The sequence below is a fragment of the Alternaria ethzedia genome (genome assembly GCF_023757985.1).
Source record: "Alternaria ethzedia strain BMP 0044 chromosome Unknown scaffold_37, whole genome shotgun sequence".
NCBI classification, from domain to species: Eukaryota; Fungi; Ascomycota; class Dothideomycetes; order Pleosporales; family Pleosporaceae; genus Alternaria; species Alternaria ethzedia.
In genome coordinates, this window is record NW_026056230.1 from 39,059 (window position 1) to 64,997 (window position 25,939).

Here is a 25,939-nt window from a genome sequence, read left to right on the forward strand (position 1 = left end):
GTGGCCGCCCATTGCCAAGCGCCAGATCGGCAGCTTCCTTGCTCAGGTACTCCCGTTAGCACGCCCGAACCTGCGTTAGCGCGCCCAGGGGACCGAAATTGCGCTTTGGCAGTGGGAAATTGCACTGGCGGCAAGGATGCCAGGGACACGATACAAGGCGCCGGGGGCAGCCCACCTGGGTCTGCCCGTTGTTTCCCCCTTCACCCTCCTCAAACGTTGCGAGACAAACCCTCTTTTACTCTCTCTTCCTCGAGACTTACGATCTTTTAAAGCTTTAAGCTTACCCACACTCATTACATTGACAAGTACTATCCTTGATATCTCACTCTCTCTATCACTTGGTCCAAGACTATCCACACTGCTCTCTCGCATTCCAAACAAAAACAAAGCACTGTCGCTCATCTTACACGCACCTGCATAACACTTGCAACTCACCATTCTTCTGATTCGACATCGAAGCACTGCGCTTTCACAGTCGCATATCTCACCACCACAACTACTACCGTCCTTCACCACCAACCACCAAACCAACCACTAAAATGCGCTCCTTCACCCAAATCATCACCGCGCTCTTCGCGCTCCTCGTCTGCGCCTTCGCCCAGGAAGACCAGTACGACGCGACCGTCTACATCACCTCGACCGTCTACCGCGTCAACACCGTGACCGCATCCTCGTCATCCCCCGCCGGCTACACCGCCGCAAACAGCACCAGCACCATCTCCGCCACGCACCCCACCATCGTCCCCTCGTACGCCGCCGGCAACACCACCGCCAGCATGGCCATGCCTACTGCCTCCGGCCCCATGGCCAGCGTCTCCGCTTCCATGCCCCCTCAATTCGAGGGCGCTGCTTCTTCGCTCCAGATCAACAGTCTTGTTGTTGCGCTCGCGGCTGGTGTCGGGTACCTCGTTCTATGAACGTGAGATTAACGGTTTTTCGCCATCATCGACTGGCAGCGCATGTCTTTGATTCAACCCACACCCTTTTTCTCATGTTACATTGTTTTCTAAACAACACCCATATCACGAGGATGTATGTCCGTTTACGTCTTGTCCCTGCCTTCTGTTTGCGCTTTGCATCATACCCCCTTTTTTACTTTCCCTGGACTTGTCCACGGAACCTTTGTTCTACGTTCTAGGATTACCGAATCCTCCTGTCACATTACCCACACACACTCCTTTTGTAATCACACACTATCTTTCTCTTGTCTGCGACGATTGACGAAACTTCGTGGGATTATACATCAACAACTACTGGGTAATACTGGAGCTTTGGAATCTTGCCTTTGTTTGCGGTCGACCAACATTTTCTTTTGTTGAGTTGGTCGACTTTCTGTTTTGTTATACCCCCCCTTTTAGGCGCGCGACTAGGACGCTGCTATGCGGATGCGAATGCGAAAACCATCACATACTTTCTGGAGGTCCATACTTTGTACTTGGTTGAACGCGGCTTGCCGCGCACCTCCGATTGTGTTTTCGCTTGCTTTCTGCTGCGCGATTCGCTGCCTACTTCTCTGGTGGAGCTGGAGTTTGGTGATACCCCGATACCTACTTTTTTTTGAGAGAGTGCGATTTAGCTTGGTGTTTTGAGAGATTGCTGTGGATAGCATAGGATAGCTTAGTATAGTTGAGAACGAAGAACTACTTGTTCCATCGATTTGACTCTTTCTTGATCAACGTGAATGTATGCTTCCCAAAAAAAAGTACATCGTGATCCCAGAATTCCCGTATCTTCACCGCCTATCCTTCACCTCACCTCACCTACTCCCCAACCGACCACAGCATCAATCTCCCATCCTCCTATCCGCTCGGCACCCATAGCCGAACACCTCCCCACAGTCTCGCTTCTAGACCTCCGTGCCCTGGTGCTAGCAATCGTCTAGCTCATGCTTTGTCCACTCATTCTTTCTTTCGGTCGCTGCCGTAATAGCGATCGACATGTTCGGCTGTTTTTCTCTTTGACCGTCTCGGAACCGCGAACTATTCGGTGATATCCGGTTTACGGTGGGTACGGTCGCTTTCGTGATTTGAGTCGAAATGGGGCTGTCGGAAGTGGGTTGGCATGATGGAGTGGGGAGATGAGGGTTGGTGATGATTGTGGGTAGGTAAATGCGGTTGGATGTAGTTTTGGCAGTTGCGATGGAGGCACGCTGATGGCATTGCTTGCGCAATAGAGACTGAAAGAGAGGTTTCTAAGTTGTTGCGTATATGTTGCAATGTAAGTTTGCAGTAGTCTATCGTATGGACTGTCCTGCTGGATTGACGACTAGTCGCACGTGCTCAGTTTGGCGACGGGCATGGAAACAAGAGGCCTTCGAGGGAGCTCTCAATCTATTATATTGGGTTCCTGGAGTTTTGCACTGTCTTCAGTTCTGCTTTCGTGTGTCTTTGCACATGCCAATTCGCTTTTTGGAAACATGTTCCCTTCCCACACACCCCCTCCCGTCCCCAACAATCACCGATAACTCCCCCCCACCGGCCCCTCCAACCCAAAACAATTCGCAAAATAACTCACCGTCCCCGCCCAATCCGTAAAAAGCCCCTTAACCCCCACCTCCCTAACCAGCACATCCAGCACCTCATAGTACTGCCCATCATGATCCACCACATCCGCCACACTCGCGAAATAGTACTCCCCGTCCCTCTTCACATCCGCCAACGGCCCGCTCCTTTCAAACGTCCAAGCGATAATATCCATGTCATTCGCTTTAATCGCTTTCGCGTACTCGCTTTCCACGATGGTGGCGTTGTCCGACCCGCCGATAGATAACAGCATGGGGAGGGATGGCGCGATGATATTCACGCCTGCGGCACGTGCGGTGGATAGGTTTGCGAATCCGGCGGCGAGGTCAGCCGGTGTATCAAACTCCTGCAGGTAAACAGCCTGAGCACCAAACTCCTCATCATGATTAATCCAATACACCACATCCTCAAACAAGAAACTCTGCGGCCACACGCGATCCGCATGGATCCCCTTTTCGCGGAACGCAGATATCATGTCGGACGCGTATTGAGCCTGAGTGTAGTTTCCAAGAAAGGGCATGGGGACGGCTGCGGGTGGTGTTTTTAACTCGGGAGTGAAGTTGCGGTAGCCCGGGTAGGAGTCTACGAGGTCGATGTATTGGTTCAAAGTGAGGGTCTGCGCGCAGGTGTCGTAGAGTTCTGTGCGCCAGAGGGGGGTGCCGGCTTGGTAGGTGAGCGGGGTGGTGGCGGAGGCGTTGAAGCCGTCTTGTTTGCTGCAGAGGGTGGTGACTTTGTTTTGTTAGTAGAGGTTGGGGGGTTCGGGTCGTTGAGGTAGAGGTGGAGGACGTACATTCATCGATCGTGATGTCGGATGTACAGCATAATGCGTTCGCGGGACTCGTTGCATTCGCCGGTGTGAATGGCGTAGTACATTTTGCTGCTAATCCGGGCCTGAGCAGGATATCTGTTGTTCGGTGTAGATCGCATAGATCGTGTCTGCACACCAATCCCCTGTCGCTTGTGAAAGCTACATCACATTCCAAGATACCAGCGCCCATCCGCGCACCAGCATCTTGTGACCGGATCGACTCTTCTGGGAATTGGAGTGTTCCTCCGCCGCGGTGGCCGATTGTGAATGGAGAGATGGAAACCGGAGTGTTTTCACACGACTGGAGTTTCCGCTTCAATGGACTATCAGTCATATTGCTGATGATGTAGTATGGCCGAGGACCGACGGAGACGAGGTAGTCGGTTGCATTTTCGAGAGGTGTATGATGGTGCTTGCTAACAGCAGGATAGCCCAGAGCTGTAGCAGCGAGACCCAGTACCAGCAATTGGCTCATATTGACGAAGAGAAGATAAATTCTTGTAGGAACAAAAAGACGACAAAACCCAACACACCACCCTCAACCCCAGCCAAAGCCATCCATCTTTTATACCCAACGCCGTCAGCTTGCTCGAGCTAAACACCCTTCCCCTACGTCAACAACGCGCCCATTCCACAACCCTAGCCATAAGCTGCAGAAACGGACGCATACTAGCCATCCATCCATCCCATGTGCGCGGCACGTAGTGGGATATGCCCCAGTCGCCAAAGCTTGATATAAAGCTTGCGTGAGCTTGCTCGAGCTTCATCAGCGGCCGCGCCCCGTGAGGAAAGCTTAGTGTGACCAGGAATCGTGGAGGGTACGGACGGGTTAAAGTCACACGTGGGCAGGATAGGCGGATGTGGTTCAACGCGCGCGCAGGTGTAATCGGTTGGGATTGCGCCAATCGATTAGCGCATGTGGGGCGGGGCGCATGCGTGTGGGTTGGTGCGTCCCCGCGTGTCAACCCGCGAACGGCGATGTGGTATGCGCAGAAGAATTGTTCTAGTGCAACAGCCATTGTGGTCGTGAGTACACGATTCGGGGCTCTGGATGCGAGGACAATAACGTTGCGAAGCGCAGCTTGAGTTGCTTCTGTATGCACATTGCGGAATGCAGTCAACTACCCAACTTCCATTCTATCAACCTACTTCTCCAACCTCGCAGCCCTGCTTTCGTCCCTCCACCACTCGCATTGACGCCTCCTGATCGCATCTCCCTCCACCCTGCTATTGCCAAAAGCCTCCATCCTCAACTGCAACCCCGGCCTACCCTCGCCCTCATCCTCATACTTTGGCCAAACCGGTACACCAGTCCTGTTCCCTGCATTTGGATCGCCGAGCGCAACAAAGTCGGAGAAGTACGCATTGAGGAGCTCCTTTCCTACTTCTGGGTACTGCACACCACCGCTGCCGGCGGGTTCCGCCCATGTGTACTTTGTGTCGGCCGTGTGGGGGATACCTTTCCAGGTTGGGAATGTGTTGTTCACGGCGAAGACCATTTTGTAAACGGGAACTGAGGCAGACGACATGCGCATGGCGGTTTCTTGGCCAGCGCAGACGTACATGTAGTCGGTAAGCGCGGCGGAGAGGCGGTTGTATTGGGTGGAATTAGGGCTGTGGGCGTAAGGGCCGTTGATGTCGTCCGCTGGGTCTGGGTATAGCTCCTCGAGATCAGATAGGTCGTCGGTGGTCAGACCAGGAATCAGGTTCTTGATGAAGGCGAGGAATTCTTCGTTGGTGGAAATGTCGCCTGGGGAGTAGTACTTGGCTTCATCGACAACGTTGGTGGTGATGGTGGGGATGCGGTAGAATTGTTCGTTGATTCCGGATGTCGAGCCTGCTTGTTCAAGGAGAGGGCCACCTCGCGTGGGTTGGAATGGCCACGTGATGGGGTATTCTGAAGCGCGCCACAGCAGAGCGCTGGCGTTCTGGATCGCATCGATGGGCACTGAACGTAGGCAGCTAAGGATTTCGGCATCGGTGCTGTTGGCTACTGCGCTGCATCCTGTGTAGCCAAGATATTGCGCAAACTGGTCCTGGTACAACGGGTACGATGCATTGGGGAAAGCTCGAGCAGTCACACTGCCGGACTGGAGAAGAGCCTGCGAGAAGAGCGCCGGTGCGCCCTCGGTTTTGTTGTAGTTGTGGAAAAGATGGATGCCAACTGAGTGCGCACCAGCTGAGCGACCTCCGATAGTGACGCGAGAGGCGTCGCCTCCAAAAGCCGAAATGTACTTTTGGACGAATTCGAACAGGGTTTCCTGATCGCGGAGTCCGAGGTTGAGAAGTCCTTCGCGCTCAAAGACTGGAGACGGGAGGAAACCCAGAGAGTTGACCTGGATGACATTAGTCTGAGTCGTGTACGAACGATAGCCACACTTACCCTGTAGTTGAAAGTGACAACAACAAGCGGTTCCCTAGAGTTAGCCACGAAGGAAGCGCCATCGAAGCTCCTCGCGCTTCCAGCAACGAAGCCACCCCCATGAATCCAGATCAGCACCGGTAGTTCCGCATCTTCCGCAACGCCCTGCGGCCGAAAAACGTTCATGCTCAAACACGCCTCATCCAGTTCATACGGGAGCTCGTCTGGATCCTGGAAGCACGAGTATCCATAACTGCTCGCATTCTTGACTCCGTCAAAAGGCTCTGGCGCGCCAACAGGCGCAAACCTTGCCTCTCCAACAGGCTGAGATGCATAATCGATACCGAGCCAGGCATCTACAGCGCGCGGTAGAGGCTTCTTCGTCAACGTTTGCGAGACCGTCGTGCCGGCAAAGGTACCATAACCAGGAAGCGTGACTTGAGATGATGTAGTGTATGTAGCCGTTACGCTCGTAAGCAGCGCGAAGCTGGTGAGTAGTCGCTGAGCCATGCTATTGTGGCCCATGATGGCGTCGATGCGGGAATGTAGAATTGACGTGACGCGCTCGCACAACGCTGAAGCTATGTCCAGCGCCATGGTGGAAGCTCAAATACCAACATCCGACGTATGCTATACTTCCGAGATCGGTCGTATACCTTGCGCTGCGTTGCATTCGCATCGACGTTCGTCTCCACTCCCGACTCCACTACCCCACAGTCCACCTAGTAATCAAGGGCGCGATGGTCTTGGTACCTGCTACATACGGCTGCGTACGAGTCGAACGCGGAGATACGCGTTGTGTCGGCTGTTATCTGGCATCGGTAATTCGTCGGCACTTTATCTGACAGCCGATCGGATGGGATCCGACGATGACGGATGTTGATAAGTGAGGGCGGATGCCGATAAGTGTGGTGTTGGGACGATGCAGATTGCGCGAGCGGAGGTTTGCCGAGCGCGGAAAACGAAAGCCCGGGAGCCGAGCACCCCAAGCCATGACGGTATCGATGCCAAAGAGGCGGGTTGACCATCACAGTCGACCATGGTTTTCGCGATGATTCACTAGAATGCGGTCCTGCCAGTTGGTTACGCATTTGCTTGCCTGCTCTGGTACACTGGTGTCGGAGATATGTGTCATATTGACATGGCCTCAGACATACTGAGCCTTCAAAGGGCATGGAAGAGCTCCTGCTATCTGTGCCAACGCAAAGTCTGTCTCGAACAGTCTTCTGTCGTCTTTCGCACACACAAGGATGGCCCCGGAGTATTGTTCGCTAGAACCCGTGACTATCTTATGTGCGCCAGTCTCCAAGCTGATTGCAGATGTCCTAGATGCCTACTTCGATTTCTTCAATTTGTTCAATACCCATATTTGGTGTGGACTTAGTGAATTCTTTGAGAACTTCACTTTTGCGTTCGACTCGTCCAGCTGCGCGCAGAATCCCCTATCATTTTTGGATTTCTGAATCAAGCTGCTCCCGAAACTGGAGTGTTTGTAAGAGGCTGGGTTCTCTATCCGAAAGATGAGTGATCCTCGTTTGTTAGGTAATAGATGGTGAGGTAGTCCTTGCTCTTTCAAATGCAAGAACCTCTCTGTCACGGGCCCGTTTGCATGTAGCAATATCATTTTACCATCGAGATTTTGGACGTTCCTCTTCCAGCCTTTCTTCTTTTCTGCTGATGTAAGGTGGATCGTATGGACCATATCTGCATAAAGATGCTGGAATAGCAGATGTGGTTTCTACGAAGCATCAGTATGTCAAATTCGTGTCTCAGGATTTGAACACTTACATGTCGAATTTTGAACAAGAGGAAGGTTCCATCCCATTGAGATGGGTCCGTTTGCACAGCATAGCAGATCCTATCTTTGTCGAGCACTCCCCGCTTGATCTGTAGGCTGATCACGATGTCTTCGAAAGACTTCGAATCGTGGGACCCTGAATTGACAGTATTCCGCCGGAGCGTGAATTGCTTGCTCGTCCCTGTGAATACCTCTTCAAGAGTCACATAGACATACTCCCAGAACACATATGACGCTATTGCCCACGGCTTATTGTGGCAAAGTGTTGGCCCGACCCAGCACCTATCTTGCTCGTCAAAGCAATATAATTCTCCGTATTTCACGACAGTACTTTGTGACCCTTGACAGTTCCTTAGGTCGATGAGCGTGCCTTCATGTTCAGCTGATTTGGATGAGTTTGCGCGCTTGCTACTCGTCTGGTATATGAGTGCTTGTTGTTCGAAATCAGAGATAAAACGCGGAGTAACGCCACCGTCTGGAGCCTTGTGCGCCTCCAGAGACTTTTGCACACCCTCAGGCCGACTATTTTGCTCATCCGTGTCAGACCCGTCGCCTGAAGATTCAGGGCTGTCGCCACGTACGTGACTGTCGTTTCTGAGTGAATCGGTGTTTGACGGCTCTTGTACGCTACATGTGTCCGAACTGTTGCTCCTTGACGTGTCATCATCCTCGATAGCGGCGTCATCATTGTCAGGCATCGATAGCGGTTGTGAGGTTTCCAGGTGTACTCTTTCCACCCAGGAGTGGACTTCATATGACACGTCAACATCAACTTCCGTCATATTATCATTGAGGACCTCGTCTTCCAACGCCACCACATTTTCCGAGTTCATGAACGTTGTCGCATCACGCCTGCCCGCAAGGACGTCCAAATGTATTCGATCCAGTTTGGCCCGAATCTCCAGGAGCGACAGGTAATGCGCCTCAGTATTCCTCTCGATTCTCGAAAACGTGCCGACGTTGATGCCGGTCAGCAGCTGTTGCAACCGAACACTATGCGTCGCTATCTTCTCCCGAATCGCCGCCTGTTTCCCGGTCGTAAACGCCAGTCTATCTCGGTACCGCGCATCGCGTTTGTCGAGCGAGCGGAAGTCATGTAGTATCTTCTTGACCGAGCGGAGGTCGGCTTTGCAGTCTTGCAAGCGCGCAGCGAGCTCGCCTTTCTGCGCGGGGGAAAGCTGCTGGAACGAAGACTGTGGGTTCTTGCATTCATCATCTAGAGCGAGGAGGAGTGTGCGTAAGGAAGCCACTATCAAGCGCTGCGTCAGGATTTGCACGAACTGTACTGGCCTTAGCGAAAGAGAACTCACCATCTGAAGTGATCTCCCTGAAGTTGTCCCCAGCGTTCTTACACGACTTGTAGACTGAGTACGCGTAGTTGCCCACTAGGACGATGTCACCGATTGAAAACCCAAAGCCTGACATTGCGTGGTGTACACGAAGTGACGCTCAAGCCATGAGGATGAGCGTTAGAGGTCATTCTCAGGTCCGGTCAAGGCTGTGTCACAACCGATGTGCTGCGGCGAGGCTGAAGGATTGTGGCGGGGTTGTTCGTGCGTTAGCGCCACGCGAGCGCCTTCACCACGTTCAAGGACCTTGGGAAGACCCGGACACCTACCTCCCAGAAGGCCACCTAGATATATTATCCTAGGACTTCATCATAGAGAGTTATCTGGTCGCGCTGTTTTGTCCCGCTCTGCATGAATGTCAAGCTCACTACAGAGCAGGACCAATCTGAAAATCATGGAAGTGTGTCGGATAGTGCCATTGCTCTCGAATCCAGATGTGCAACTGATACCGCGCTTACAGCAGAAGTCGTGACCAACAAATTTTGAATGATATGCTACAAGCCCAAACCCTAGAAAGATGTCCAGGAGCCTCAGCTGCTTTCCCAATGTCCCATGACCGGAAGTAACGCCACGTAATAAACCTATACACAATAAATTCCCCACCCACCTATCCCCATCTCCCTCCCATCTCCCTCACCACCTACCCCCTCCCCCCCTCACATCTCCCCCCTAACTCCCCCCATCAAACCCCCTATCCAACTTCTTCAGCGCCTCCTCCACCTCCACGGCCCTCTCCTCCCCACCCCTGAGTCCCTGCAACCTTGGCAGATTATGCATAACGCGCTCCACCATCTCCTCCAGTGCTTTAGGATCGCGCACACCACCCCCTGCACCCGTCATCGTACCGCCAATCCCACCTAGCGCGGTAGCGCGCATGTTATCCCACACGGCTTGGGCGGAGTCTGACTTGGCTTTGCCTTTGGTGGTGGTATTGCCAGTATTACTTGCACTGCCAGGATTGCCATTGCCAGTACCGTTGGTGTTGTTGCCCATGTTTTGACCACCCCCATTATCTGTCCCCTTCGTCAGCTCCGTATTCTGAATCGGCAGTTGCTGCTGGTGCTGGTGCATCATATGCGACGCCGAAGACTGGGGCACATGTTGACGTTTCCTCAGCATGACCTGGCCTTGTTTGTCCATGTAGGTTTCGTACCCTTGTTGGTCGAGCACTTCGTCGGGGACGCGGACGTTGACTGGTGATCGGTTGCTGCTGGCCCCAACACTACCATGACCACTACCACTGCCACTGCCACTTCCGCTGCTCTCGCCCGGAACAGCAGAGTTCGAGTTTGCATGTGGGCTTGATGTCGCTGCAGGAGCGGCAGGGGCCTTAGCTTTCGCATTGGCATCTTGATTATACTTCTCCAGCGCGTGAATACGGTCTTGATTCTCCTTATTCCCTTCCATTAGAAACCGAAGACACATTATAGCGTGTTCGCGGATGTAAGGGTTGTGTTCGTCGTAGGAGCAGCAGTTCAACACCGCCTCAATACCACCCAATGGCCGTATCTGATCTTGAACATGCTTGTTCTTCCAGACCAGGGAGCTGAGGACGAGGACGGCGAGCTTCTTCAGGTTGCGCCACTCGAAGTCTGAGGGTTCGTCGGCTGCTTCGTCCATGTAGGGTCGGGGGGATGGTGAGGTGGGTGGAGGGATGTAGGCTTCGGCTGCGCCGGCTGTGGTGTCGTATGGTCGTTCGACAGCGACTGGTTGGGGTTGGGGTGGCTGTTGTTGGTCTTGCTGCTGGTGCGACGGAGGGATGTGGACCTCTACTGGGGCTGGAGGTGGTGGCGCGTGCTGGACATTCCTCAGAGGAGGCGGCGATAGCTGACCCTTGGGTATCGCTGCGTCCAGTTCTTTCAGTAGGGTGACCAGTTCATGTGAGATCTCCCAATTGCTCAGCATCCTCTTCCACGTCTCGTGCTCTGTGAGAATAGCGAAGAACTCTAGGTACTGGTAAACGCCCTCATACATGCGTTCCATGTCCCACAGATTAAGAGGGAAGTCCTCGGGTTGTGCATGTCCCGCGCGGATTTGGCCTTGCAGGAAGATGAGGGCACATGTCTGGGGGATGATATGGCGACGAAACTCGGTAAGTAGGAAGTTGACCATGTGGACATCGCCTTGGTCGACTTGAGGGTGATTAGCCTTCAGATGGCCCTTGGTGGGTTGAGCACGGGCCTGTCTGGCGCGGAAGATATTTGTGAGAAGCTTCATGATGACTGCCTGAGCCGGAGAGATGATGTCCTTGGATCTGGCGTAATGTTAGTTAACGTCCGTGTTTCTAATGGGTATACTTACTCAGACTCTCTAAAGGCGTGATAAGCAAACGGCAGTAGCTGGTTCGCAAGAATAGCCTCCATGATCTTGACCATGAACTTGAAGTACAACTCTTCCTCGCGCAGATCCCAAGCAGCAACAAAGATCAACAACTCGCGCAGCAGATTCCGGCCATTGTCCTGCGCAAGAAGTAGATGACAACGAACACCATGCATGCTCCTGACACTGCTGAAAACAGTCGGGTCAGAGTGATGACCAGGCTGTCCCTCCGTAGGCTCAACGATTCCAGCCATGATGATCATAGGTAGAACCTCAATCTCAGTAGGACCCAGAATAAGCGGAACATCTGTGAGCAACCCTCGGCCTTCATCACCAGGTATGTCATCGTAGTCGTCATCATTGTCATCGTCATCCTCTGGCGGAGGAGAGGTAGGAGACGCTACGTCACTGATTAGCCCTGATGGACGGTCGGGGTCTGGCTCCAGCCGCTTAAGCAGATCTTCTTTGCCATTTTGGAGAATCTCCGCACCGAAGGATGGCGGGTATGTCACACGGAAATCGATCTCACCTGCCGGGGGAGACCGTTTGATGCTGGGATCTAGTAACGAGTCATCCAATGCTGGTTTCGGGGATTGCTTCTCCGCTGTGGGTTGGGATGCTTGCTCGCTGTTGGACTCGTCGCCAGGTAGAGCTGTGATGGATGACCGCATCCTGTCGACCTCCACTTGGAGTTGGTTGATGCTTTTCGCCAGTGCTTGTACACTTTCTTCGTTCTTGGCATGCTGATCCACGACTTTGCGGTATGTGCTGGTTTGAGTGATCTGATCGCGATATCGGGCAACGACATCTGCATAGAGCATGTTCCATTTCTGAAAGTGTTAGCAGGAATCAGGTCACACGACAGACGTAACCTACGTTCTTCTCCTCTTCACCCATGGTCTGCCACCTCCGCCTGCACTCGGCCGCAATTTCATTGGCACCTGCCTTGACACCATGATGTATCAGCGCCTTCTTGACGTCGTTGCCAGTCTCGCCAATGTAGAGCAGGAATGGCGAGGACGCAGGCTGTTGAGGAATCTTGAACGCGTCCAGACTTCGCGCTGCATGAGTCGGCAGAGGCTGCTCCTCCGGTGGCGGGCCTTGATCTTGTTGTGGAAACTCGTCCATTTTGTACTTCATGTCTGCGAAGTTGGGCAGTTCATTGTCGAGATGACTGTCAAATAGTTCGATCCAGAGCATCAGTTTCCGCTGCTCGTTCCGCGCGATGAGATTGTTGAGGAACTGCAAACAAGTGATGAGGAGCTTCTTGTAAGCATTGATGACGCCCTGCCATTTGTCTTCGTCCTGGGTTCCAGCCTCGCCATCATACCCCCGCGCCGTGACGCGTACGCAGACATTGATCAATGCAAAAATGTCCTTGTCAAAGAGCCTGTCTGCACTCAAGTTCTGCACCCTCTCGCCATGTACCTGCACATTCCTTGCAATGCACACGAGCTGATTCAGCCGTTCCAGATCCCTAAGCAGACTCGGTGAATAGCTTGCGATGAGCGGACCCGACAGACCCTCGTATTCAGGCGCAGCAGGATCCGGCGCAGCGAAACAGCGGCGTTCGAGCGAGGGGATAGCAGCTTTAAGCACGCCCGCGAGATCGTCCCAGAACTCCCACGAGAGGCCGAGTTCTTCGCGCAACTCGAGGCTCTTGCGCGACTCTTCCAGCGTCTTCTTCACCACGTCGCGCTCTAGCATGCGCAGTGTATCGTCCCGGACATAGCCGGGGTTGTGGAAATGAACGGTATAGGGCGCGAGCGCGAGGCGTAGTCGGGTGAGGTAGGGTCGCGCGGTCATGCCGGACGAGCTCTCGGGCCGCTCCGAGTCGCTCACGCTCTCCGTGTCGTTGATGCTGCCTTCGGCCATTTGGGGCTCCGTCTCAGGCTTCATGTCGGGCGGTGATGGCGCGCGGCGGTCCCAGTCATTCCACAGTTGGTGCTCGGCGAGTAGCGATCGGTAGACCCATACACGAATGGGCCCGGGTGCGCGGAGGATGCGGTAGACGTTGTTGGAGGCCAGTTTTTCGACTATGTTGTGGTATTGCGCCAGCGCTATGGGTGCAAAGGCGAGGTGGGCAGTCTCTTTGCCCGTGTCTGCAAACGGCGAGGGGAGATGCAGAGCAGCAGGCAGCGAATCGGAGTGCGTGGAGGAGCCAGAGTCGGAGGTCATGATGGCGGCGGCGTTGACCAAAAATTTACAATCGCCTCAAGACGTTGCCCCACCATGCATGATCCCCCGCCATCTGACGTACCCGGTCAAGCAGGTGGTTGCGATTGCCCAACTATTCAAAGGTCCATGGCAAGCATCCCTGAGATTCCATTTCATTGCATTCACGTGTTCACTCACATCAAAATCATAAAAAGTCGATTTGTGACATTTTTCATTCATACCAATAGTGGCATCATCTATATGTACGGAGCATATGAACCTCGAGTAGGCATAGTATTTGGCCCGGCGAGTCTAGTGGTACCGCTTGTCTCAATCTTGGAAGCAATGTAATGTGGTCATGATACACGGTAATAGTATCTCCCACGGACATGAATTGTTCCGTTGGCAAAGCCTTTCAGCTTTGCGCTGTGCCGTTAGGCATGCACGCGTGACCCTCACAAGGGTCGGCGGTGAAAGTGTAGAAAGGGAACGACGATGAGAACGTGGTGGCGACGTTATACGGAGATATTACATACCCTCGGCCTTGAGTCTAGCCGCCATGAAACGGCTCACCTTTTTGGTCTTGCCATCTCGTTCTTCTACAATGGGACTTTCTTCGTCCTCTTCGGTTGCCTTGAATCCGCCTTGACGCTGGATGAACCGGTTGCGCGCCTTGTGATACTCTGCTTTGATCTCGCGGTCCAAGAGAACTGGATCAAACTCATCAGGTGCCTGGGGCTCTGAGGGTAGAGGGGCGTGCTCGGTAATGGTAGTGGCTAGTGTTCGTCCAGCTGGGCCACTTGGCACAGGCGACGCTTCTGGGACCGGAGGTGTTGGCAGCATCTGGGGAGGAGTGTTCGTCGCAGCGCGGGCACTCTTGAACCTGGACACCTTGGCGGGTTTGGGTGGCTCTATCGGAGCTGCAGGAATTGCAGACCGCTCGACAATGGTATCGGATATGGTCGTTGTCGATCTAACAGGTAACCGCGCGGCTCCAGCTGGTTCTTGTACTGGCTTTGGCGCTTCAGATATGTCCAGGTCGTCGGCAAAGCGCACTCCCTTCTTCTTCGACTCCTTTGTATCAGCCGCCGGCGTCGACGCAGGAGAAGCCATGGACTCGTCGAACTGATCGTCACTCTTCACCTTCATGGTGCGAATGTCTCCGATGTGGTCTTCAAGAGATGGCTTGCCCGACTCAGGCCCTACATTCTCAAGCATGCGAGCGCCCAGCTTCTTCTCAAGTTCCATCATCTGCTTGCGATAGTCCTCGGTGATGACGGGCTTGGTGCTGCGGCCATACTCGTCTTCTTCTTCGTCATCCTCGGTATCGTAGTCGCCGTAGTCGTCATCATCCTCTTCGTCAGAGTATGACGCAGTAGGCTGGTCCAGATCGAGTTCAGCGACAATCTGTCCGACCTCCGACATGCCATACTGCAGCATTTGCCGTCTCAGCTCGGCTTCCTCTACAGACTCGTCGTCGGGTATGATGGCATTGGCCAAGCTCTCGTAGTCGTCCTGCGTGAGCTCCTCATCGACAGAAAATTTTGCTTCGTGGTCGGGTTGTGCAGGTTGTGGTGTAGCTTTCGGGGTGGGTTCCACGTCGACCTCCTCAGCGAAAGACACTGACTTCTTGACAGGTTCTGGGTCTGAGAGTTGGGGGGAGGATGGAGCGGGTAGGTTTTCGGATGAGGATTGAGCAGCTTTCGACTCCGGTGTGGTGTGTGAAGGTGGCGTAGACGTGGACGGCGCATCTGGAGAAGCTTCTTGCGCCTCTGCTGCGTTCTTCTTCTCCAGCTCCGCCTTCTGGACACCAGCCTTGCGTAGGACCTCAACAAGCTCAGCTGCAGCCTTGCCCGTCTGATTCACAGAGCTCGAAACCTCGTTGCCATCGTCATCGAGTTCTTCCTCAATGTCCATCATCGGCTCGCCCTCTTCATTGTCCATGCCTGGCTCCAACAGAACATCGACACCAGCAAGCTTCTTCTCGGCAGCATCAAGGTTCTTTTCGATAGTAGCACTGCTCGTCCGAACATAGTCAATGCGTCTAGAGATCATGTCAATAACTTGGTTAGCAGTGCGTTCCTTGGGCGGGTTCTTGCAGAGCAGCTCCTCGACTTCCTTGGTGTCCAGTAAGGTAAGGTCGAGGTCGCGTGCCATCTCACGTATCTGTGAGGGCGAAGGGTCGCTGGCGCCTTGGATTTCTTCCTTGAGCGCCTCATACTCAGCCTCCCAGGTCGTCCAGTGGGAGAGGGCTTTGCGCAGCTTATCGACATTTTGCTGCAGCTGCACACGGCGGCGCTCAATCTCCTCTAGGGCGCTCTGTGTTGAGGCTGCCATTTTTGCTGATGTGGTGAGTGGGTTGGGGAAGAAGGAAAGGTGAAGGAATTTTGTGTACGAGAAAAAGCGTCGGTCTTGGCGTCAGGCCCCACAAGGGAAACCATGCAAGCCATGCATGCAGATCGTCGGTATGTCGTCTGTCAGACAGGAGCAGTTCCTGGACCTCAGATTCAGTGATTATCCCCTCGTCTACAATTCTATCGACTTCTAGTCATGCTCCCAATCTCGTAAGACGACCAGCGACTTCCGCCCGCTGAGTCAGCACCAAACCTCAAGATCCCTCGGCCCCATCCTCGCAGCTCCCTCGCCTCCGCCTCATACCCGCCATGTCGAAATCCGCGCGCGGCGCCGACGCGTCCAAGCCAGATGGCGGTGCGTCTCTCTCCAAAACCCTCTACAACTTGTCTTTACAGCAGTCACACCCCCCACGTTCCCTCGCTGACGATGCATCAGACTCTTGCCCCGTATGCAGGTCGTCGCGCTTCCTCAACTCCAACATGCAGTTCAAGATCAACCCGATATGCTACCACAAAATGTGCGATACCTGCGTGGATCGGCTCTTTGGCAAGGGCAACAGTATATGTCCTGTTGCTGGATGCGCAAAGACGCTGGCTTATCGGAACTTTCGGAGGGCGACGTTTGAGGATCTGAAGGTTGAGCGGGAGGTGGATCTGAGGAAGAAGGTCATGAAGATGTGAGTGCAAATGATTGGAGACATTGACATCTATCTAACAACGTATAGTATGAACAAAACAGAAGACGACTTCGAGTCCCTCCGCGACTACAACGATTACCTCGAGCAAGTCGAAGAAATCAACTGGAACCTCATCCTCAACATCGACGTAGACGCGACGTGGGCAAAACTAAAGAAATTCGAAGCCCTCCAAAAAGCCGAATCAGAAGCCGCCGCCCGCAACAAGAGCACCGGCATCAAAGACGACGTCGACCCCGGTTTCGCAATCCGCGGACTCAAGAAGCGCGTCGCGCCACCCGTCGAAGCACCCTTCGACCCATTCGGCGGCTACACCATCGCGCCACAATACTACGTCCTCCAGGACAGCTACGAGGTGGACTGGTACGCGCGTATGAAGCGAGATCCGGCGCATCTGGTGGGAGGACACAGCTTGCAAGACTACTGCAGTCGTACACTACGGGAAGCATTCGGTGGCCTGGGTGTCTTCGTCGAGGACGAGATTTCCGCGCGCGAAGCTCCGTCCATGTCCATGGACGCGGATGTTGGTACTGAGCATGCTGCGACGGCAGCCATGAGCAGAGATGTCATCATGGACGACGTTTTCTAGTTTCCTTGCACTGTGATACCCGGCTTCAGGCCAGCATTTGGGCGGCGTTGAGATAGCGTTTGAGTAGATGGGATTATCCTTTATGGCATTGCTACACCTCACACAAGAAAAAAACTAAACAGGTCTGCAGGCTACATTAAGCCAAAAGCTTGCAAAGGCGGTGACCCAGCGCCAATGTAGGCTCCAGGCTGTTCAGGTTTTTCCTAGGTTGGCGTGGCTACGCGGTTTATATCCTGCTTTGCCCGACCTCGCCCGCTGCCCCGTGATATCCAATGTCGTTGTACTCAAACTGCTCCTCTGGCAGCGCATACCCGTCTCCGCCCCTACCCCGTTGCGCCCGCGCAGCGATGGGATTCGGGTTGATGTCCCTCCCTGTATCCTCTTCATTTCTCTTCGCTTCCCCTCCATTCAGCACATCCAACTGCTGAAACACGCCCCTCGTCCTCGTGCCCCTCATGACCTTGACATCCAGCCCCAACGCGCAACCCGTGGCAACAAAGCCCAACAACGCGAAGCTGAACAGCGCCTTATACATCCTACACACGCTAACCCCGGTGTCTGACTCCCAACTGTCCGCGTCGCATACATGCGCCAATGTGCCCGAGCACCACCACGCCAGCAGAGCAAACGATACAGTCCAGAGGAGCGTGAGGACGCTGTTGAGAATCAGGTTGAGCGACGCGGATAGGCCGTGGCGGAAGTGTAGGACGATCGTGGTTGTGAGTGCGGCGAGGGTTAAGAGGGATACAGTCATTAGCTGGGTAATAGTTAGTAATGCAATAAACGAATGTAGTAGGTAAATAGCCAGAACGAAATGACGAAGGGACTTACCAAAATAAACGTCCAAGGCAACCTATACCCATCATGCGCCAATTCACGCAGGAAGTAAAACATAATACTCGCTACTACTAAGGACGAAAGCAGTTGCGCGCATCGTATGATGTGGAAGGGTAGGAATGGGTAGGCTGTGGGCTTCACCCGCGTCTTGCGCGGTGCCATGGTGAGCGAATATGTGACGTGCTGTTTGGCGTTGTCGGCAAAGATGAAGTATGTACAAGACAATGATAGAGGTGTTAGTGGATGAGCAAAGTTCGCATCTCCGTCATGCCCATGTTGGGACGCGGAGTTAAGACTAAACTAGGGGTCCAGCTGGCTGGCCTGGGCAGCTCAGCTTTCTCGTGTTGCTGCGGTTGGGCCGGGATGCCACCTTTTGGACGAAAGGCATGTGAGAAAGCTACAATTCTTCCAGAGTCTCGAATGAATAGGTTGGAGAGTAGTTGCGGTGTGTAGTGTGAGGATAGCCTTGTTCGTTCCTGCTGATAGAGGACATCAGGCACCCGACTAGCGCGCCCGCCCACTTGGTCGTTTCAATGTTCTACAGCTTTTGACTATGATTTCATTGACAGCTGCTTGCCTCTTTACCACGTTCTTGCTACGCGCACTTCTACCGCTCGCGCACGTTCGGGATAACGGAAACGTAGCGTTGGCGGCAGATTTGGGGGTGTTCAAAGGCCACCTGGGCATGGACCGTTGCCACCAGTGTGGAATACGGCTCGCGCATGATGCACCGTCCTACGAAAAACCGTCTAGTTCCCGTTCATCAACTCCCGGACCCACATTGCGGCTGGGTAGTCGAACAAGCCTTCACCATGTCCCCGGAAGCCATAGGTACCATGTTCCCGATGGAATGGCTCTCAGCATGGCGACAACGCCAGGGATCGTGACCGCACCGCCTCGAGAGCACCAGAAAGCACTGAAGCTCCCATGAAGTATCCGGATTACTCATACGAGATCCCCGGTAGACGGCGTAAGGACGCAGGCAAAGAGTGGGTGGTGTGCCCGCCCCTGTCCCGTCTCGCATCGGATAAAATGGATACACGACATCAGGCCCGCACCTGCATACGGAATCTTGGATCTCGGACCAAGATCTCGATGTCGCTAGCATGCTTTTCCTAGTTCAGTAGCGCTGACAAGCAATTTATATTCTGCTGGTATGCTCGAGGGCGGCGATTTACCGGTCTCCAAGCCTTGTATCGGCTATTTATTCTTTGAGAGAGCGCTGCTTTTCCACGGGACGCGATTATGAAGTTACAGGCATCCACTTTGCTGGCGTTTGCGCTGTTGGAGTATGGTAGTGCCGCAGTTATTGAGCGGGAGGCAAAGGGTGCGGTTAATGCCAGCTCTTATGACTTTGTACGTTGCCTTTCGAAGCCAACAGGTTCCATCCCAACTCCGAAGATGATCTAACAGACAATGTAGATAGTGATTGGGGGCGGAACTGCAGGTCTCGCAGTCGCTTCACGCATTAGTCTCGGACTCCCAGATCTCAACGTCCTCGTCATAGAAGCTGGACCCGATGGCCGTCAGGAACCAGGTATCAGCGTCCCAGGAAGAAAAGGGTCAACACTTGGTGGCAAATATGACTGGAACTTCACTACCATTGCCCAACCCGGCGCCAACAACCGCGTTTTTGCGCAGAACCGTGGCAAAGTCCTCGGAGGATCCTCTGCGCTCAATCTCATGACATGGGACAGGACTTCCGAGTACGAACTGGACGCATGGGAGAAGCAGCTAGGCAACAAAGGATGGAACTGGAAGAACTTGTACGCTGCGATGTTGAAGTGCGAGACATTCCTGCCGTCGCCTGCATATGGCACCGAGGGGGTCGGCACAACGGGGCCCATCCGCACGCTCATCAACAGGATCTTTCCCCGTCACCAGTCCGCATGGTATCCCACCATGAATAGCCTCGGCTTGGCGACGAACCGAGAGAGCCTGAACGGTAACCCCATCGGCGTCTCGACCCAACCTAGCAACGTCAGCCCCAACTACACTCGCTCTTACGCCCCAGAATACCTCAAACTCGCCAAGGATAACCTCGTCTTGAAGCTAGACACGCGTGTGGCGAAGATCAACTTCAAAGGAAAGACTGCCGTCGGTGTCACCCTGGAAGACGGTACAACAATCACCGCGCGAAAGGAGGTCATTCTCTCGGCTGGATCGTTCCAAACTCCCGGTCTTCTGGAACACTCCGGTGTCGGCAACTCTACTCTGCTCAAGAAGCTCGGTATTCCCGTTGTTAAGCACCTACCTTCGGTTGGCGAGAACCTCCAAGACCACATCCGCATCCAAATCTCCTACCAACTGAAGCCCGAATACCCTTCCTTCGACGTCCTGAAGAATGCCACCCGCGCAGCCGCTGAGCTAGCCCTCTACAACGCGGATGAGGTCTCACTTTACGACTACACCGCCAGCGGCTACGCATACTTCCCCTGGGGCACCGTCAGCAACTCCACCGCGTCCGCGCTCCGGAACCTCGTTGACAGCGACGCCAGCTTGACGTCCGCAACCGACAAGTTGAAGAAATCATACTTCTCCCCCGCTCTCAGCACAAAGGTCCCCCAGCTTGAAGTCATCTTCTCAGACGGCTACACCGGTCTGAAAGGCTACCCCGCCGCCAACTCCACCCAATTCGGCATCGGCACATTCGCACTAATCGGCGTGGTTCAACACCCCCTCAGCAAAGGAAACGTCCACATCCCCTCCCGCAACATCAGCGACAAACCGCTCATAAACCCAAACTACCTCTCCCACCCCTACGACCTCGAAGCCGCTACAAACCTCGCCAAATACATGCGTAAGATCGCTTCTACCGCGCCCATGAGCGAGGTCTGGACAAATGAGTACGAACCGGGCAGTGCTGTGCAGACAGATGCGGATTGGCGCAAATATGCGCTGGCGAATACGTTGAGTATTTATCATCCTATTGGTACTGCTGCGCTGCTGCCGGAGAAGGATGGTGGTGTTGTGGATAAGGAGTTGAAGGTCTATGGTACAAAGGGGTTGAGGGTGGTGGATGCGAGTGTTATTCCTCTTTTGCCGAGTGCGCATTTGCAGACGCTTGTTTATGGGATTGCGGAGAGGGCTGCGGAGATGGTTGTGGGGGAGTATAGTTAGGTGGTAGGGTGTTAGTGAATATGTCCACGATACTTGGATCAAAGATGTTGACTGAGCGGCAAGACAGCTGCACCAGATTACACAGGCACGTCAACCTTGCAAAAATCCGAACAGGTCTAGAGCCTACATCGACGTTAAGACACCTACTTTGCAGGATTCTATGTTAATGTAGGCTGCAGACATGTTCGGTTTTATGCTTGTATGAGGTGCAGGTCTCTGTAACTGGCGCGTTATTCCATGCCGGTCATGCTTCATAAGCGTGTTACTTCCTTCTTCTAAGGCCTCCCGACCCGTTTGGGCTAGCTTCCCTTCCCCCGCATGTAGGACCGACCTTAACCATCACTATTTGGATGCCGCCGATGGCGACATGCCGCGGCATCACTACCAATGCGCCCTTCGGACGACACCTCAACAATTCGGTGCAAAGCATTATTAGGATAGATGCCGACGGCAACAAAGTCATCCTTGGAATGGATGAGCCTCGTCACCAGAGCATGACGCCCAATAATTCTTCCTAGCAGTACAAGCTACATAACCCAGAGCTCGGACAGAAGACATCGGCCCACTGACTACACACCACGAAAACCTCCCTCAGGTTCACTCCACAAGCTATCAACATGTCTTTCTCGATAGGCATGCCCTGGAACGAGGGCGAAGAGAAGATGCACCGCCTCCTCCGCATTCCGCCTCAAGACAATCCAACATCAGCCATGCTCACACCACAAGCTGCCTTCATGTTCCAAAGAGCTCCGCTACTTGCTTTTGGAACTCTAGACGAACAATCTCGGCCTTGGACGACACTATGGGGTGGCGAACCTGGTTTCTCAGAGCCGCTTGGTGGAGGTTTCATCGGTACGCGCACTCTCGTCGACGGCAAGCATGATCCTGTTGTACGAGCGCTCTTGGGTGGAGGGGAGAAAGGAGAGAAAGGCGAGATGCCACAAGCGAAAGACGGTGGGAAGCTAGTAGCAGGTCTAGCCATCGACCTGATGACGAGAAAGAGAGTCAAAACCGCCGGCCGCATGATCGCAGGTACGATAAAAGACGTCGACGTCGAAGTAGAAGGCGAGTCAAACAGGAAACAAACGCAGCTCCAACTCGTCACGAAGATCGAGCAAAGTCTCGGGAACTGCCCAAAGTACCTCAATCAGTACGAAATCCGACCCGCGCTTCTGGACCCAGAACTAGTATCGCAAGGCTCATTGTTATCCGAAGAAGGAACAGCGCTGATATCCAACTCGGACATGTTCTTCCTCTCCACCAGCACAGAAGACGACATGGACGTCAACCACCGCGGCGGCCCACCGGGCTTCGTCCGAATCATATCCCCAACTACCCTCGCCTACCCCGAATACTCTGGGAACCGGCTCTACCAATCCCTCGGCAACCTGATGCTTTGCCCGAAAATCGGGCTTGCTTTCCCCGACTACGAGACCGGAGATGTTGTGTATATAACCGGCACGACCGAGATCCTCGCTGGCACAGACGCCTCCGCCCTCCTACCAGGCAGTAATCTCGCCGTTAAGATAACAATTTCAGAATTTCGGTACGTAAAAACTGGTTTACCATTCCGCGGCACAAAGAAAACACCAAGTCCGTACAACCCACTCGTCCGCACACTAGCTACCGAAGGCAACATCCGCGGCGCACTATCCAGCACCTCCCAATCCACACGCCAAACAGCCCTCCTCACAAAGAAAGCCATCCTAACACCCACCATCGCACGCTTCACCTTCTCCGTCTCCGAAGGTCTCACATACCGCCCAGGCCAATGGATCGCGCTTGATTTCAGCCAAGAGCTCGATGTGGGATATGAGCATATGCGGGATGAGGATCCGGCGAGTTTGAACGATGATTTTGTTAGGACGTTTACGATTTCTTCGACTCCTACTGCAGGAGACGCGGGTAAAGAGAAGGAGTTTGAGATTACCATCCGAAAAGTGGGGGCTGTGACTAAGTTTCTGTTCCAGCAGAATGAGCGGGCGGGGCTGGAGGTGGGTGTTTTGGGTGTGGGAGGGGAGTTCAAGGTCGTGAGTGCTAGGGCTGGAGAGGGGAGAAACGTGTTTGTGGCTGGGGGTGTGGGTGTCACGCCGCTGTTTGGTCAGGTTGGTGGATTGGATTTACAAAACAGCAAGTTCGCGTTGCTGTGGGCGGTGAGGGGGGAGGATGTGGGGTTGGTGCTGGATACGTTCAAGCGGTATCCTGGGCTGGCGAAGTGTGCGAAGGTGTTCTTGACTGGCCGGGCTATAGAGAGTGAGCTTGCTACGATGAGAGATGAGATCAAGGCGCAGGCGGATGTGGTGGAGAGGAGGATGATGAAAAGCGATGTACAGGATGTGCAGGCTGAGACGTGGTATGTGTGTGCTGGAAAGGGGATGAGAAAGGAAGTGACTGGGTGGCTGGATGGACAGAAAGTGGTGTTTGAAGACTTTGATTATTGAGAGCTGGAGAAGATCATGTAATCTTCACCCCAGAACCCCATATCCTCCCCACTCCACCCCCTCCCCTAAACCCTCCGCCTAACCCTCCCCGCAATCCCCTCTCTCGGCCTCATTGTCCCAAACGCCTTCCTCTTATTCCCCGGATCCAGCCTCCTCGCTCTCTCCAAATCACTCACTTCAATCTCAAACACCCCCATCAATACCGCTAGTGTCACAATGCCGATATTGCGTGCGAAATGCCTACCGGGGCATTTATGTTCGCCGCCACCGAAACTAGTCCAACTACCGCTTAGACCTGCGTCGCTGAACTTTTCTCTCTTCTCATCACCAGCATTACCAACGATATACCGATCAGGCCAAAAGGTATCTAGAGGCTTGGCAACAGTTTGAGGTCGGATGGACTTCCAGCCCTGGGTGAATTGGCCGGCGAATTTATGGCTGATGAAGACTTGGGTTCTTTTCGGTACACTGTATTTCCCATCTAATTTCCACACGTCACTCGTAACCTCTCGAACCGCGAGGTTGGAACTATACATTCGTGTTGTCTCGGCGTGGAGGCTCTGGAATAGCGGGCGCGATGTGAGTTGCATGAAGTTGTACAATTTTGTCTCCTCGTCTACGTGGTCCTTCATCTCAGACAACACACGCTGTTGTAGTTCCGGGTTCCGCAGCGTTTCGAACAGATACCAGAATGTGACGGGCACGGTTAGGCTGGTTCCTCCGTAGAGCAAACCGAGAGTTTGAGCGGATCGGCCTTCGATACCGTGGCCAGGCATTCCGCTGTACAGTTTCTCGCGCTCTTGAAGAAGGCCCGAACCTGCCACGGGGTCCCACACAGTGTTTACAGCGTTGGCTTGACGCAGAGCCTCGGACTTGATGGTCCAGGTGCGGATTGCGGAGAGGAGGCGGTCGCGGGCGGCGTATGCTTTTGGGATGACGAAGCGGGGGAGGCCCATGAAGAAGTGATCTGTGGCTTCTATGTGAACCCAAAGGTCTGTTATGATTTCTGGGTAGGATTCGATAATCGAGCTTCCAAGTAGTGTTTCCGTTATGCCGTAGGAGAGGTGGTATTCGAGGAAAGCGTAAAGATCGGGGATTTCGTGCCATGTCCCATCGGGGGTTGAGGCGAGGGTTTCGGAGATGGTGCGCCTCATGACATCGAAGAGGCGTTGGACGAGGAGACCGAGATTGGAGCCAGTGGTGTGTTGCCGGATGTGCGTAGTTTGGATGTAGTCCGTGTTGCTTTCTGGTGAGTTGTAGTAGTCGATGGCGGCTTTGGGACTGCTCATTAGTGCGCCCATGATCTTGTCGTGGATGAAGGGGTTGGGGTCTAGTTCGGCGGAATTGTTGAGCGCGCCTTTGATGTGCTCGGGGTCAAGGATGAAGAGCAATCTTTCGCCTGCGCCGTCGAGGAAGAAGGGTGAGCCGTCACCGTATTCGTTCCTGCTACCATGTTAGTTCTGTTGTGATGTGACAGTTCAGCACAGTTGTCCTTGGTTGCTTACATGCATTTGGCCAGAAAGCCATGTGAATCATACGCCATCGAGAGAGCATGTCGAAGTCCCGGAATCCAATACGGCAGTGTTGGTGGTAAGACATTGTGGCCTTTGCCGTACTTGATGGATCTGAAGACGTGCGACGACCATATCCTCGTGCAAACACATATCGCAGCTATGGCCACGACGCACTGTACGACGAGGCTGCTCTCCAATACTGCGAACGCCGGCCCCAATTGATCGTCCACACGTGTCGCGTTGCTGAAATCCATACCTAGGTATCGTTGCAAAGAGAGCCTTGGACACCTTTTCGATGATACCCCGCGGCTTACAATGACATTGTCATCTTAATGCAAGGAGAGTCCAAAGATAGCAAGGCGACATTTCTGCCAAGTTTGGAGTACGCATCCTTTGATATCCCATAGCCTCCGCAACGGATGGACACCTAAAGTAAAAGGGCCTTTTCGGTTCATCATTATTAGCATGAGCCAAACATTAGGCCCTTTGCCCTGTGCTTGGTGACGTTATCCATGTGTATCCTCGGTACTGCGCAGACTTACGCTGATGCTGTAGCTACATCGCAAAAACAATACATGTTGAGACATCTGCAATGCGCGAAGTATACAAACTCCACGATGATATTGTGCGTGGTGTTGTGCAGCTCACGTGTTACGATAAACCACAAAATCTCCGATCGTCGTTGATGCAGGGCGAGTCAGCGCTAACCCGAAGCGGCGTCTAATCTCTGTGGTATCGGCGGCCTCGTTGGCAGCCTTGGGAACGGTGGGCGCGATGGTTCAACTGGAGGATGTCCTGCATGGCTGTAGTGTACTCGAGCGACAGGTGAAACACCAACGGCGGCTGATTGCGTGCAGGTAGTGCATGAAGGCGCTATTTTTGGTGGCATGGTGTGCATCTGGCGTGCATAGTGCGGAGGTGGAGACGATTGGCCTAGCGTGTCAGGGTCCCGGCTAGAACAACAGAGCTTCGTCAACTCGACATCCTCCGCGCGCTTCGCTGTCATCACCACGCTCCTTCGCGACCTAGACATCCTCCGCCGGAACTCCTCATCCATTGCATTTCTTTTCCCTG

The 25,939-nt window shown here is 53.8% G+C and overlaps 10 protein-coding genes across 10 annotated transcripts; 4 read left to right on the forward strand and 6 right to left on the reverse strand.

The window, feature by feature from the left end:
* Positions 1–539: 539 nt before the first annotated feature.
* Positions 540–917, forward strand: J4E87_009596 (uncharacterized protein; the record flags this gene model as incomplete). Its single annotated transcript, XM_049381171.1, has 1 exon — positions 540–917. The coding sequence occupies one exon, from the start codon at positions 540–542 to the stop codon at positions 915–917; it is 378 nt and encodes a 125-aa protein (XP_049229021.1).
* A 1,537-nt stretch (positions 918–2,454) lies between these two features.
* J4E87_009597 (uncharacterized protein) lies at positions 2,455–3,805 on the reverse strand (the record flags this gene model as incomplete). Its single annotated transcript, XM_049381172.1, has 2 exons — positions 2,455–3,251; positions 3,313–3,805. The coding sequence occupies 2 exons, from the start codon at positions 3,803–3,805 to the stop codon at positions 2,455–2,457; spliced, it is 1,290 nt and encodes a 429-aa protein (XP_049229022.1).
* Positions 3,806–4,475: 670 nt separating this feature from the next.
* J4E87_009598 (uncharacterized protein) lies at positions 4,476–8,915 on the reverse strand (the record flags this gene model as incomplete). Its single annotated transcript, XM_049381173.1, has 6 exons — positions 4,476–5,666; positions 5,714–6,273; positions 7,322–7,430; positions 7,481–7,579; positions 8,072–8,739; positions 8,801–8,915. 6 exons carry the CDS (start codon positions 8,913–8,915, stop codon positions 4,476–4,478), a joined length of 2,742 nt encoding a protein of 913 aa, XP_049229023.1.
* Positions 8,916–9,508: 593 nt separating this feature from the next.
* J4E87_009599 (uncharacterized protein) lies at positions 9,509–13,336 on the reverse strand (the record flags this gene model as incomplete). The annotated part of the gene is made up of 3 exons (XM_049381174.1): positions 9,509–11,093; positions 11,141–11,988; positions 12,035–13,336. The coding sequence occupies 3 exons, from the start codon at positions 13,334–13,336 to the stop codon at positions 9,509–9,511; spliced, it is 3,735 nt and encodes a 1,244-aa protein (XP_049229024.1).
* A 507-nt stretch (positions 13,337–13,843) lies between these two features.
* On the reverse strand, positions 13,844–15,652 carry J4E87_009600 (uncharacterized protein; the record flags this gene model as incomplete). Its single annotated transcript, XM_049381175.1, has 1 exon — positions 13,844–15,652. One exon carries the CDS (start codon positions 15,650–15,652, stop codon positions 13,844–13,846), a length of 1,809 nt encoding a protein of 602 aa, XP_049229025.1.
* A 326-nt stretch (positions 15,653–15,978) lies between these two features.
* Positions 15,979–16,953, forward strand: J4E87_009601 (uncharacterized protein; the record flags this gene model as incomplete). The annotated part of the gene is made up of 2 exons (XM_049381176.1): positions 15,979–16,346; positions 16,395–16,953. The coding sequence occupies 2 exons, from the start codon at positions 15,979–15,981 to the stop codon at positions 16,951–16,953; spliced, it is 927 nt and encodes a 308-aa protein (XP_049229026.1).
* Positions 16,954–17,179: 226 nt separating this feature from the next.
* On the reverse strand, positions 17,180–17,952 carry J4E87_009602 (uncharacterized protein; the record flags this gene model as incomplete). The annotated part of the gene is made up of 2 exons (XM_049381177.1): positions 17,180–17,710; positions 17,785–17,952. 2 exons carry the CDS (start codon positions 17,950–17,952, stop codon positions 17,180–17,182), a joined length of 699 nt encoding a protein of 232 aa, XP_049229027.1.
* A 1,083-nt stretch (positions 17,953–19,035) lies between these two features.
* On the forward strand, positions 19,036–20,910 carry J4E87_009603 (uncharacterized protein; the record flags this gene model as incomplete). Its single annotated transcript, XM_049381178.1, has 2 exons — positions 19,036–19,146; positions 19,213–20,910. The coding sequence occupies 2 exons, from the start codon at positions 19,036–19,038 to the stop codon at positions 20,908–20,910; spliced, it is 1,809 nt and encodes a 602-aa protein (XP_049229028.1).
* A 617-nt stretch (positions 20,911–21,527) lies between these two features.
* Positions 21,528–23,351, forward strand: J4E87_009604 (uncharacterized protein; the record flags this gene model as incomplete). The annotated part of the gene is made up of 1 exon (XM_049381179.1): positions 21,528–23,351. One exon carries the CDS (start codon positions 21,528–21,530, stop codon positions 23,349–23,351), a length of 1,824 nt encoding a protein of 607 aa, XP_049229029.1.
* A 65-nt stretch (positions 23,352–23,416) lies between these two features.
* J4E87_009605 (uncharacterized protein) lies at positions 23,417–25,119 on the reverse strand (the record flags this gene model as incomplete). Its single annotated transcript, XM_049381180.1, has 2 exons — positions 23,417–24,794; positions 24,890–25,119. The coding sequence occupies 2 exons, from the start codon at positions 25,117–25,119 to the stop codon at positions 23,417–23,419; spliced, it is 1,608 nt and encodes a 535-aa protein (XP_049229030.1).
* Between the last annotated feature and the right edge of the window lie 820 nt (positions 25,120–25,939).